Source organism: Diuraphis noxia, unplaced genomic scaffold (assembly GCF_037042655.1).
Source record: "Diuraphis noxia isolate RWA-SAM2 unplaced genomic scaffold, SU_Dnox_SAM2 contig0004, whole genome shotgun sequence".
Lineage (NCBI taxonomy): Eukaryota > Metazoa > Arthropoda > Insecta > Hemiptera > Aphididae > Diuraphis > Diuraphis noxia.
The window spans coordinates 44782356-44794672 of NW_028301714.1; the positions used below are offsets into that span (position 1 = coordinate 44782356).

The window sequence follows — 12317 nt, forward strand, 5'->3', positions numbered from 1 at the left end:
TATAGTTAAAGTCCTTTGATAAAAATTTAAAATTGTATTACTTATCATCAAATAGTTTCTGTATATTCTGATATTTTCAATCTCTTTGGTAAATAATACTGTTAAATTTACCTGGGCGCTGTGTGATCATCTATACTGGCACCCAACCCTAGAAGGCACTATATCTTTGAATAATACATTCCTATTAGGTATTAATGACTTAAAACTATTTAAAATATACCTTACTATTGTATGTACCTAAGTTGTATTTCAAATTACAACTAGTCACCTGATCTTACTTACTTAATCAAGTTTATCGTTTTTTTTTCTATTTAGTCTCAAGTGTTATGGTCATTGAAATTGTTACAATTTAATTTTGTCAATTTCAGTTTACTCATGTTAAGCTTATAAAATGCACGCGGGTAACGAGCAACCAAGCTTCTCCTGTATGATCATCAATTATATTATTTTTATTCGTTTCACTACCACCACGTACTATATTATTGATCCATACTAATTATTTTTGTTTACTTAATGTTTATATTAAATTGTTCTCTTATGTGTCATAAAATTGTATTAGGTACATGCTATTATATTAAGCACCAAGCTTTCCAATAATAATAATAATTTCGAATAATTCATTAAATTAGTATGAAAGTCATTAATAAGTTATGTTGTAGGTGATGTATTAAAAACCAAATAATTTCATTATATCTAATATAGATTTAAATCTAATTAGTGTAATATTGCTTAAGGAGTGACAATTAAATCAATTACAAGTTTGGAATCAATTTTAAATAAGGACGTATCAGAATGGACTGAAAAAATATAAGCCTTAATATACAAAGTACATGGGAGAATATCATTATTTTATAATGCCCCATGAAGAAGACAATTATTTTCTTGAAAAAATAAAAACAGATAAATAATATTATAATGTTAGGTATTATTACTGAAGATCTCCGTTCCAAGTTAACAAAAGTCTTTTAACTTGAAGTTGTATAATTTTCTGTAGTAATAACCTATATTATTTACTAATCGTTAATACAATTAATGCTTTTAAAAATGGAATCTATAATTTTCACTTTCTGAATAACAGAATTTTTTTTTTTCTTTAACACAAGATGCTTTTTAAAATTTCAAATATTCACTCTATAATTAAATACGTTTCAATCAAGTACAAATAATTTAGCTATTTCTAGTATCTATCTATACATGAATTAATTTCAGTAAATTACGTTTAGTATAAATATTAACAATACTACTACGCCTGATTGTTTTTTCAATAATTAATGAATAATTTAACTTATTAAACAGTTAATTAGGAGAATGATATTGCATTATATATTTCATTTTATAACTATATCAGATTTCAAATAATAATGATCCAACGAGGAAGAACGTAAAAAGCATAACATACCTTCCAACCTATACGAAATTATCGGTCCCGACTGCCTACCAGAAACCATCATATCTTTCCTCAAGGCATTAAATTTAGAAAAAAGCATATAATAATTAATAGTAATAAGTCACTAATATTGTATAAACTGTTTTTTTTCTTCCTATTCTATGTAAATATTTATAAGTATATAATTGTATAAAACTCAAAGCTAATGGCCTATGCTGCCGAAGCTGTAACGTTCAATAAAAAAAAAAAAAAAAAATAATGAGAGTTAAATTTAAAAAATAAAATAAAATAATTATTGATAGTTAGAAGCGAGATTAATATTTTTAAATTTATTTTAAATAAATGAATATAAATATAAACAAAATTCTACTTTACAGGATTATAAGCAACATCCGAAAGCATTGATAGGTAAATAATAACTTGAAAGTATTAAGATTTATGTTTTTACCAACAATATAAAAAATTGTATTTCTGTGTTTTTTTTTTCTGTCAGATTATAATATAATTATAATAATTATTATTTATTTATTTATTGTCATATTATAGAATACAATAATATCAAAACAAATGTATTATGTATTTCATGATAACGATGAAAATAAAGCTATTTTTTTTTTTTATAGCATTTATATATTCCAAGAGTTTAATTAATAAATTTTCTATCTAAATAAATATTCAAAAAATGTCTATTAATAATTATCATTTATGATAACTTTATTATTTTTTCATACTGAAACAAATGTCAGAGTATATCATGTTACACAAACATTATTTTTAAATAATATTCTAAAAAGCTTTTATAATATTGTTGTTGAGAAATTATTATAATATTATAATGATATTAGTTATTACTTATTTTACAGGAATAGAAATAGTATGAAAAATTGTACAAAAAATTATCATAATGGCAATTAGTTGAACGAAAAAAAAAATGATTTAAATTTAAATTTAAAATACAACTTTTATTAGTTTTTACCGATATCTGACAAATTTTAAATTAAATATATTGTATAATATATTATATTTAAATTTATATACTTGTCATTGCTTTAATCGGATCTGGATAAAATTGATAACACTAATTTAAATGCCAAATCACAATATTTGATAGGTTTAGTATTTATCAAATTAATTGTTGTTGTATTAAACTTAACTATAACTATTATTTACGAGTAGGAAATAAATTGAAATAATAACGATAATGCTAATATTAAAATATGCATAGTCGTAAACAATAGTGTCAACAAAATTAGTAATTCATTAAGACAGATTGATATTATATTTTTAATTGGTGCAACTTAATTAGCATAAATAGGATCAAGGGTTGACCTGGAATAAATAATTTCATAATTACAATGGTAAATACGTAGACAAAGTTCTTTTTATAACTACAATATTTAATTGTAAAAAAACATTTGTTAGATCCATGGAAATTATATTTTTACTTTTCTGAAGCTTAAATTAAGTATTTTCAATTCATAAAATTTTAAAATAAATATAATTATTTTTGATTTATGTTATCAAAAATAATTTAAGTGGATTTCTTTTAAACAGAAAAAAAGTTAATACCTAAATGCCATAAACATCGATTTACCTTGAACACAGTTCTTAATATGGGTTTCAACTATAGCATTTTTTTTTAGTTTTTAAGCTCAAAACAACAGATGTATAAATCATTTAAATGCATTCTGACTTGAAAGGACAAAAAAAAAGAAAGACATAATTCCACTATAAGCAATAATATACATATATATAGTTATATACGCAATAGAACCAATAAAAATATTCGAATATATTTATAGATGAATTGCCTTTATGTAACACCGGTGACGAAATTTCATAACATTTTATTTCAAATACTTAAGCACTACCACGAAATATGTGTAGATACATCCGTTGGTTCGATTTAGTCTTTCTTCATTACATGGACATATCATTTCAACTTTAAACTGAATATAATATTTTACATAGGTTTTAGTGTGTTGTTTTTATCGTTACTTCTAGAGTTTGTTATTTGTCCCACAGTGAACATAAACTAAATAATGTGATCAAACAAACAACTACTGGCACACCATTTAAAATTGAATATTTGAATATTATTAAAATGGTTCATTTTTAGTAAACTTTTTTCATATTGCTATGTACGTATGAATACATTAGATATAATCAATCATTTTAGTTTGTTAACTTTACTAAATAAATATAGGTACCAAAATTAACATTTTATATATATAGTACTTAATAAAAAAAAATTATACACTTCAATTTATAATTTTTATTTTTTATTGCATAACCAAATATGCAAAAAAAAAAAATTGAATTCTCTGTGTCAACATTTTGTGTAATTGTAATCGTTATATTCCCCTATCAATAAACTCTTAGGGCTATTAATATTTTTATTTAATTCTTTATCTGTACCGTATCTGTACTTCAGTATAGAATATAGATTGAAGCAATAAATTACGTCATATAAGTTTAAAATGGTTTTATACTAATTTATTACAAATTATTATTTATTTATATTTTATGGGTAATTTAGCATTTATCACAACAATATGACTGGCCATGACGCATATTATTAAAAGACATTTAAACTATTAACTGTCATAAGAAATTACAAACTAGTGAACATCTTGTTTTCCAATTTAAGTTTTAAATTAACACTGATTTTTTAAATTGTGCATATGATACAATATTTTATGTACAAATGTTTAAAAATTTAAGCTATACAAACAAATTAAAAAATGTAATAATAGTAGGTATACACTATACATATTATACATAATATCTCATATACCATTTATGCCTTAGAAGACTGTCTAATACCACCACGTTTTATACTTCGAGATTTAATTGTATTTTAAAGTACAAAGCGTTAACTTTTTACCCTTTGGCATAAATGGAAACTTAAAACAGTATCTATAAAACTTTGTTCAAAATAACTGGTAGATATGCTTTTAAACGTATACTGCTTCAAAGAAGGAATTATGCATATAAGCACCGCTGGCAAATATTTTTTTATACTGAAAACTTGAAATAATGGCATTTCAGAATTCTGTTGCTTTTTTGAAATTGTAAAAATTAATACTTTTTAAGAATAACATAATATTTTATAATAACCAAATCTGTGATGTATTTTTATATATCTATAAAATATGTAGAAACATAGAATTTGAAACATGATTATTCTAAATAATTTTATTCGCATTTATTCCATCCGAAATAAAATAAGGATGTCTACTATTTACCTTAAAACAATATCATGAAATATTATTTATTAGGATATTATTCTTCAATACTTGATAGACTACTATGTTTTTTTTCATTATTGACGACAGACCAAACAGTAGCTATTATAGAATCAGGTGACAATTTTAAAATAGGTAGGTACGTAAATATCCATAGGCGAGTCTAAAATAATTTCACAGATCTGGCAAAAAGTATGTTTTAGGAAAGTTACTTATTAAAGCATAGGTGTGTCTACGGGGGAGGCAAGGTGGGCACCGGCCTCCCCAGCGATGTTTTTGGCCTCTTGGATTATAATGGTGAAACCACGAATATAATAGATATAGATAATATTTATATGTATAGTATAGTATCTATATATCCGTGGCTGAAGCAGCAACACTAATTGATCGATAAGAAATGTTATCAATGTCAATAAAGTTTTCGTCCATAGATAAGTTACGTAATAATCACGGATCACGGTCTTAGAATAATATAGGTAGTCTATATATAGACTTTCTTATAGTTCATGTTAATAATTCTTTATTATCTATGTTTTCGTCACGACCACAATTGTAACTCGTAGATAAAATTTACAACCGTGGACCGTGGTTTTTGTGAAGAATGCCGGTTTGTTTTGTTATTACAAGCCTGCTGCAGTAGCATAAAATTGTGCCAAATTTTTGATAACAGCATTGCAGTGTAATTTTTAATTTTTATTCGAATTTAAATAAGTTTATTGTTTAATACAAATAGTATATTATACAATATAAATATTATTTAATAATAAATATCAATAATCAGTATGGCAGCCAAAAGTTAAAGATTGAAAACTTTGCATGACTTTTTAATGCCGAAAAGAACGAAACAAAATTCTGGTAAGTTTATATTAGTACTTTAATATAATATAATCCACTATCCATGGTCTATACATATATTGTTTAAGCTGTTTTATTTAACTTATGAATTAATAATATTCATTTTATTAATTTAGGTGACAATAATCCAGATGATCCAGTACCATTAACACAGTGTAGTCATACAGTTGAAGATCCTGAATAAGTTACTGAGTCAAATACTGTACATAAACTGTTAGGTATTTATATAAAATTATTTTAATAATGTATTTGTGGTAAATTAATATTGTGTTATATTATTATTATTATATTTGTAAATTCGTCGCGTGTACCTGGCCGCTGTCCGTCCGACTGGACACATTTCTGTTCACCTATTTCAACGAAATAAAGTAGTTTCTTATTTTTAATACGCTCCGGTACGTCATGTATGATATTATAATATCCTCAAACTGTCGTGTACTAATGTTCGTTTATGCTGGCTGTTTGTGTTCAATTCTAGATTGTGCTTATAGATGCATTGTATCTAATTAAACATTTAATTTATAATAATGTATATCCTAATGATAGGTAAAACTAATATTATAATAATAATAATTTGTTATTTTGTCTATGTTCTATGTTGGGTTTACTATTTGTGTTCAGTGTTTGGTGGCATACTGATCCAGGCTACTAAGTGCAAAAGCATACATATTTTTACAAAGTTAAATTATATTTTACCGTATAAGATATAATATTTAAAATATGGTACTATGTTGAGTCAATGTTTTGTATTGGTTGTTGATATTTGTTGTTAACTTGTTATTATGTATATTAGGTAAATAAATATTGTAATTTTTTACTTTTGTAGTGACCATTAACTAATACACTTTATTACTAATTAGTTACATTAGTTATACCTAACTGATAATATTTGTGTTGATCAATGTTGTGTATTTATGTTTGTTGATACTTCATATTATTTAAATGTTGTTATTTTTGTAATAAATTTATTAAGAAAACAAGTTTTAAAATTTTAAACACTAAATGATCAAATCAAGTAAGTATAATGTACTAAATTTAAATTGTTATCTCATGCATGAATTCTAAAAATTTTAGATCCTGCTAATTTATTACCGGTATCCCAGTTAGAACGTAAAGATAGGGTTGTTCAAGGCCCATTTCAACCCAAACTTAAATTGTATCCACGAACAAAGTTTGGAGACAGATTTCGGTGCTTTAATAAATCTTGGTATGAATTATTCAATTGGCTTGAGTACAGTGTGAAATTAGACAGAGCTTTTTGTTTTCCCTCTCGGATGTTCACCAATTCTTCAGGAATAAATGCTGGCTATACAGATTCTGCGTATTCAAAAGTTGGATTTAATAATTGGAAATTAGCTACAACTAAATTTAAAGCACACCAATTATCAAACCCTTATTTAAATAGTATAACTTCATTAACAAATTTTTTACATTTAAAGCCAATAGATACAGTTTTAGATGAAGAGAGAGAACTTATACACAGTCAAAAAGAACAGTAAAGATTAAAAAATAGACAAATCATGCAACGCTTAATTGATATAACTCTGTGTATACTGTATAGGTATTGGTGGACATTTATTCCGAGGAAAAAATGAAAAGGAAAGTAGTTACAATAAAGGTCTGTTCAAAGATATTGTTACACTTTTGGCCAAATATGATCCTCTTCTTAAATCTCACTTAGAATTAGGTCCAAAAAACGCGATTTATTGTAGTAATATAATTCAAAATGATCGAATTATATCAATAAGTCAAGTACTAAAAAATCAGTTAAAACATAAAATTGAAAATAAAAATATATCAATTATTGCTGACGAGACAAGCGATTTAGGACACCACGAACAGCTCAATCGTTTTAAGGTATTTTGATGATGAAAAAAATTTCCAGTTTTTAGGTATGAAAAGAATAATGTCAACTGATTCGCAGACTATTTTTAATGCAATAAGTGATGTTATTAATGACTTTGGTATAAAACGGGAGTCTGTTTTATCAATGTGCTTTATTGGTGCAGCAACAATGTCGGGAAGTGTAAACGGAGTTCAAGCTAAATTCAAAAAGGAAAATGATAAAGCGTTCTTTGTTCATTGCTAAGGACATTGTCTCAATTTGATTTTAGTAGATTTAGTAGGGAGAGAAAATAGAATAACTTTTGATTTTTTTGGTAACATTCAGTTGATCTACTTATTTATTGAAGGCAGTTGCACTAGACACGGCATTTTGGAAACAATTGCAAATTCTTTAAACTTAAAACTTAAGACTTTAAAGTCTGTATCAACAACACGGTGGGCTTGCCGTGCAGAAGCAGTTAGTGCTATTAAAGAAAACTATACAGCATTGTTGATTGCTATAAAAGATATTTCGGATAGAACAAAGCAGGCTGATGTAAGAGCAAAAGCATTAGGAATATTAAATCAAATGAAAACCTTTAAATTTATATTTGCAATGCTTATGTTAAATTCTATTTTATCCTTAGTTTTAAAAGTAAGTGTATATCTGTAATCTTCGAACATAAATTTATTAACTGCTATTGAACTCGTTACATCACTGAAACAATCTTTAATATCATTAAGAAACAATGAAAAAGAATTCCAAGACATTTTTTAAAAATACTGTTCAAATGTGCAACGATAATGATATTTTGATACCCGATTTTAAAAGAAGAAGAGTTTCATCTAAAATTGATGAATCTCATAAAACTCAACATATAATTAAGAATAAAGAAGAAGAAATGAAAATATCAGTGTTTTTTCCAATGTTAGATAGAATGATAAGTGATATAGAAATTAGATTTAATCAAGAGTCTATTAATATGATAAAGTTGCGCGTTTGATAAAACAAGAAGTTACTAATGATTATCTTATAAATTTGTCCAGTATATTTGGAGTTGATTTTAATGATTTAGATGCTGAGATTCGATTACTTAAATCAAATTGCTCAATCAGTAAAGACAACATAAATACATGTGATGATTTAATAAAATGGTTAGCTGATTATGGAACTGGAAGAGATATTATATTTCAAAATATGTTTCAAATTCTAAAAGAATTTGCGACTATTCCGGTTACAAGCTGTTCCTGTGAAAGAACTTTCTCAAAGTTAAGTTTTATTAAAACAAAACTTAGGAGCACAATGCAGCAAGACCGGTTGGATTCGTTATTAACAATAAGTATTGAACAGGAGTCTGCCTACAATATAAATATTGATGATGGCATTGAACATTTTAAAATACTAAAACCAGTTAATAGACGAATGGAATTGTAAATTGATTGGATTTTATTAATTGTAATATTTTAATAAATTACTAGTTTAACCAAACTAATAAATAACTGTTTTATGTGTATCGTTTATTGTGTAATAACTATAATAAGATGTATAGATAAGTTTGATGTACCTACTGCGTCCTGTCCTATAGTTGATAAAATATTTACAAAAAAAAACTAAGTAGGTGGCACATGGGTTAATAGGCCTTATTTATTAGTTCATAGTTGTAATAGCATATAAGAAACCAATTTTAAGATCAAGAAAATCTTTAATTAAGCGGGGTGAAAAAATTTACATTTAATCATTAAAGTCACTACTTTCACTATACAAAAAAAATCTGAAAATCTGATTTTTTTTTTTGACGTTTTGAATGTCTGGCACATTATCAAAAAGCTCTAATATGGCGATATAAAAGAGAAGAGGATTGAAAGAAATACACGAACACGATAAGTTGAGTTGACATACTATAATATACTGTATACATGGAATAAAAAAATTCGAAACAAAAAATGCACATTTATATTGGATTTGCGTTGCACTATCAATAGTGTTATCTTGCATGTATCGTGTTGACCAAATATCAATTATTGATCAATGCCATGTACAATTCAGTAAAGTTTTAGTCGGCTTTTGGACGGCTGCACATTGACTTTATTGCCATTGCACAGCTGAGTCAGGCGACTAGCGAGCACGGCGTCCACACTTTCGCGTCTACCAAACATAACGAAAGCATAATTGTACTTGGACGGTTTACCAGACCGGTTGCAACCGTCACTCATGATCCTCACGTCCACCACTTCGCCGAACTGAGCGAACGTTCTCCTCAGGTGCTCGGACGTGGTGAAGCTCGACAGGTGACCGACAAACACTTGACGGTCTTCCAACAATGAATGTCCACCAACGACGTGGCGGGTCTTTGTCCCGCGGTCATCCACAGCCGGTGCAGGCGGCCGCGCTGCCAACGTCAGCTGGACGATGGACGCGACCACGGCAAACCTACTGGGCGACTTCAACTCGACCACGAACGACTGAACGAATTGCTCCGAAGTGGCCATCACTAGCAACTGGTTAGGCGCGCACCTGATAGTGTTCACCGATTCGATGACTACCAGCCGGTGGACGTGGCCTTTCTCCACCGTAGTTTCAAGAAACCCGCGCACCTGCGGCCGGCCCGTGACCACGACTCGCAAGCCGTTCGCGTTCACGTGACAGTAGTGCGCGCGCTCCGCGTAGAACCGCCACAAGTGTTCCGGTGCGTTGTACAGCACCGTGTAGTACTGCCGGACCAATTCGTGGCCGACAATGGTGTCGTGGTCACTGTACACCAGTGCACCAGATCTGGATCTATTCACATCTTGCACTACACGTCTCTCGTACTGATACTTTCTCCGTTTGTGCTGATGCTGCTGCTTTTTCTGCTGCTGATTGCATCGCCCAAACGATTCATTTTTGAAGGTCCTGGTCCAACGCCGGGAACCGACAACATTATGTTCGGTCCGATCGTCATCGGGTACTGTTAGCTCCTTCGTCGCCATCGATTTTTGCATCCTCGAATAGTGACAAATATACTAACAATATTAATTATAACATTAATGATATTTACTTTCATAACAGGAGGCGAGTGTTTCTACTGTTTCTAGCCAGAATTATCACTCGTATTCGTATTATTATGGACCAGTAATCTATCTAGAATTCGCATTCAGAAAAATAACATATTGAAATTTACCTGCTTACGATCTTTTGGATCTGATAAATAATAATTTCTCATTGATTGCTCAGACTCGATTATGCATAATATTTCGCTATGGTTACCTGGTCATACGGTTATTGCTGGTATGGTATTGGTGAACTTTACATAGAATATTTAAGCATGTTAATGGCACCTTGATTATAACATAGGTAGATACCTAATATGTGCATACAATTTTAGTCTGAAAATACAGTCATATTATATTAAAATAGGTGCCGATTTAAAGACTAAAGTGTTATAATAGTAAAAAAATTAGATGAATTTGCAATACAATTCAGTTAAGAAAAATTATTTTCGAAGATTGAAAACAAATTATAACATGAATATGACTTCATTGTCTCAGCGTTAGCCTATTTAACTGAATGATAAACTAAGAAACCTTATAATACACAATATTCTGGGTTATACATTTTTGTTATATTCAGCGAATTCACTGTAACGATAAAACATTATATTATCACAATAAATCATTATAAACTTTTAGCATCAAATTATTTCATGCTTGAATAAAATGTATAATGATTGTTAATTTATTATTTATAAACGATTATGATACCCAATAGTGTGATTTAACAAAAACAATACATATTTATTTATAGACTTATTAAACTTGATAAATATGGCAACTAAACATATAATTATTATATATAAGAAATAGAAATATTATATTAAATGTTAAGTATGTTTTTTTTTAATAATTCTTTATTACAAACTTAATAAAGTAGCGTGATAATTATCCAGTCGTATCATCCAATCAATTGAATTATTTTTATTACAATAAAATTATCGATAGAAAGAAAAAACAAAAGGAAAATATGATCTAGTTTAAAAGAACAGGGTCAATTCGAAAAAAAGGAGAGAAGCATAAATATCAATAGTATCAATAAATAAAAACAAGATTATTCAATTTAAAATTTCGTTTCATCTTGAGCACCTACCCAGGAATGAATTATGAATCGCACGTATCTAAAATATAAATGTACAATACTATTGTCAATTTTATCAATATATTTTTTTCTAGCTAACTTATTTTATAATTTATAACTGCTTTGTATATACGAATACGTTTAAATATTCAAACATATTTTGAAATTGAATTACTTCCTTACATGTATATAGTGTGAAGTCATTATAATATTGTACTATAACACTATTTAGTTTACAAAATAAACTGTAAACTTAATTTATTTTCAAAATATTTACATAAATATTAGGTAAATTTTAATAAAAATTCAAACAATGCTAAACAGTGTTGGATATTTAAAAATTCTACATATTTTATTATTTAACTTACTGTTTACACCTTATTGATACACTAAAAAATAAAAACCAATATTTGATGATATAGAGTGTAGACTAATTTAAAAAATAATGATTTTACAAAAATGAATTGAACTTTATCTAATAATTTTAATGAATCTTAACAAAAAATTTCCCAATTTGTAAATAGGTACCTACATCTACACTTGAACTGTCATAATAGTAAAGATATTATTTTATAGATTAACATTTTCAAAAATAGACTATTAAATACAATATCTTTTCTCTATTTCTTGGTTTAATATCGGCTTTTCACAGAAACATCAATTTATATCCAAGTCTCTAACGATATATCCTTCTCATCCATTACCTACAGTAAACATTAATCTTCTCGACCTACCTCTGTATAAAATGACCTCTTTTTTTTATCTGACATCAATTTAATTACTTCTTGGATGATCTTCCCTTACACTCGCAAAGTGTGGTTTACGCAAGCAAACCTTAATAACTTTAGTCGAGCGATTTTGCAATATAAAATTTTGATTAAACGTTATTCAT

At 27.6% G+C, this 12317-nt stretch overlaps 1 protein-coding gene across 1 annotated transcript; it reads left to right on the forward strand.

Moving 5' to 3' along the window:
- Positions 1–6492: 6492 nt before the first annotated feature.
- LOC149056101 (zinc finger MYM-type protein 1-like) lies at positions 6493–8798 on the forward strand. The gene is made up of 8 exons (XM_089227011.1): positions 6493–6505; positions 6565–6972; positions 7052–7347; positions 7415–7567; positions 7661–7969; positions 8073–8305; positions 8362–8696; positions 8794–8798. Exons 1-8 carry the CDS (start codon positions 6493–6495, stop codon positions 8796–8798), a joined length of 1752 nt encoding a protein of 583 aa, XP_089083137.1.
- Positions 8799–12317: the final 3519 nt, after the last annotated feature.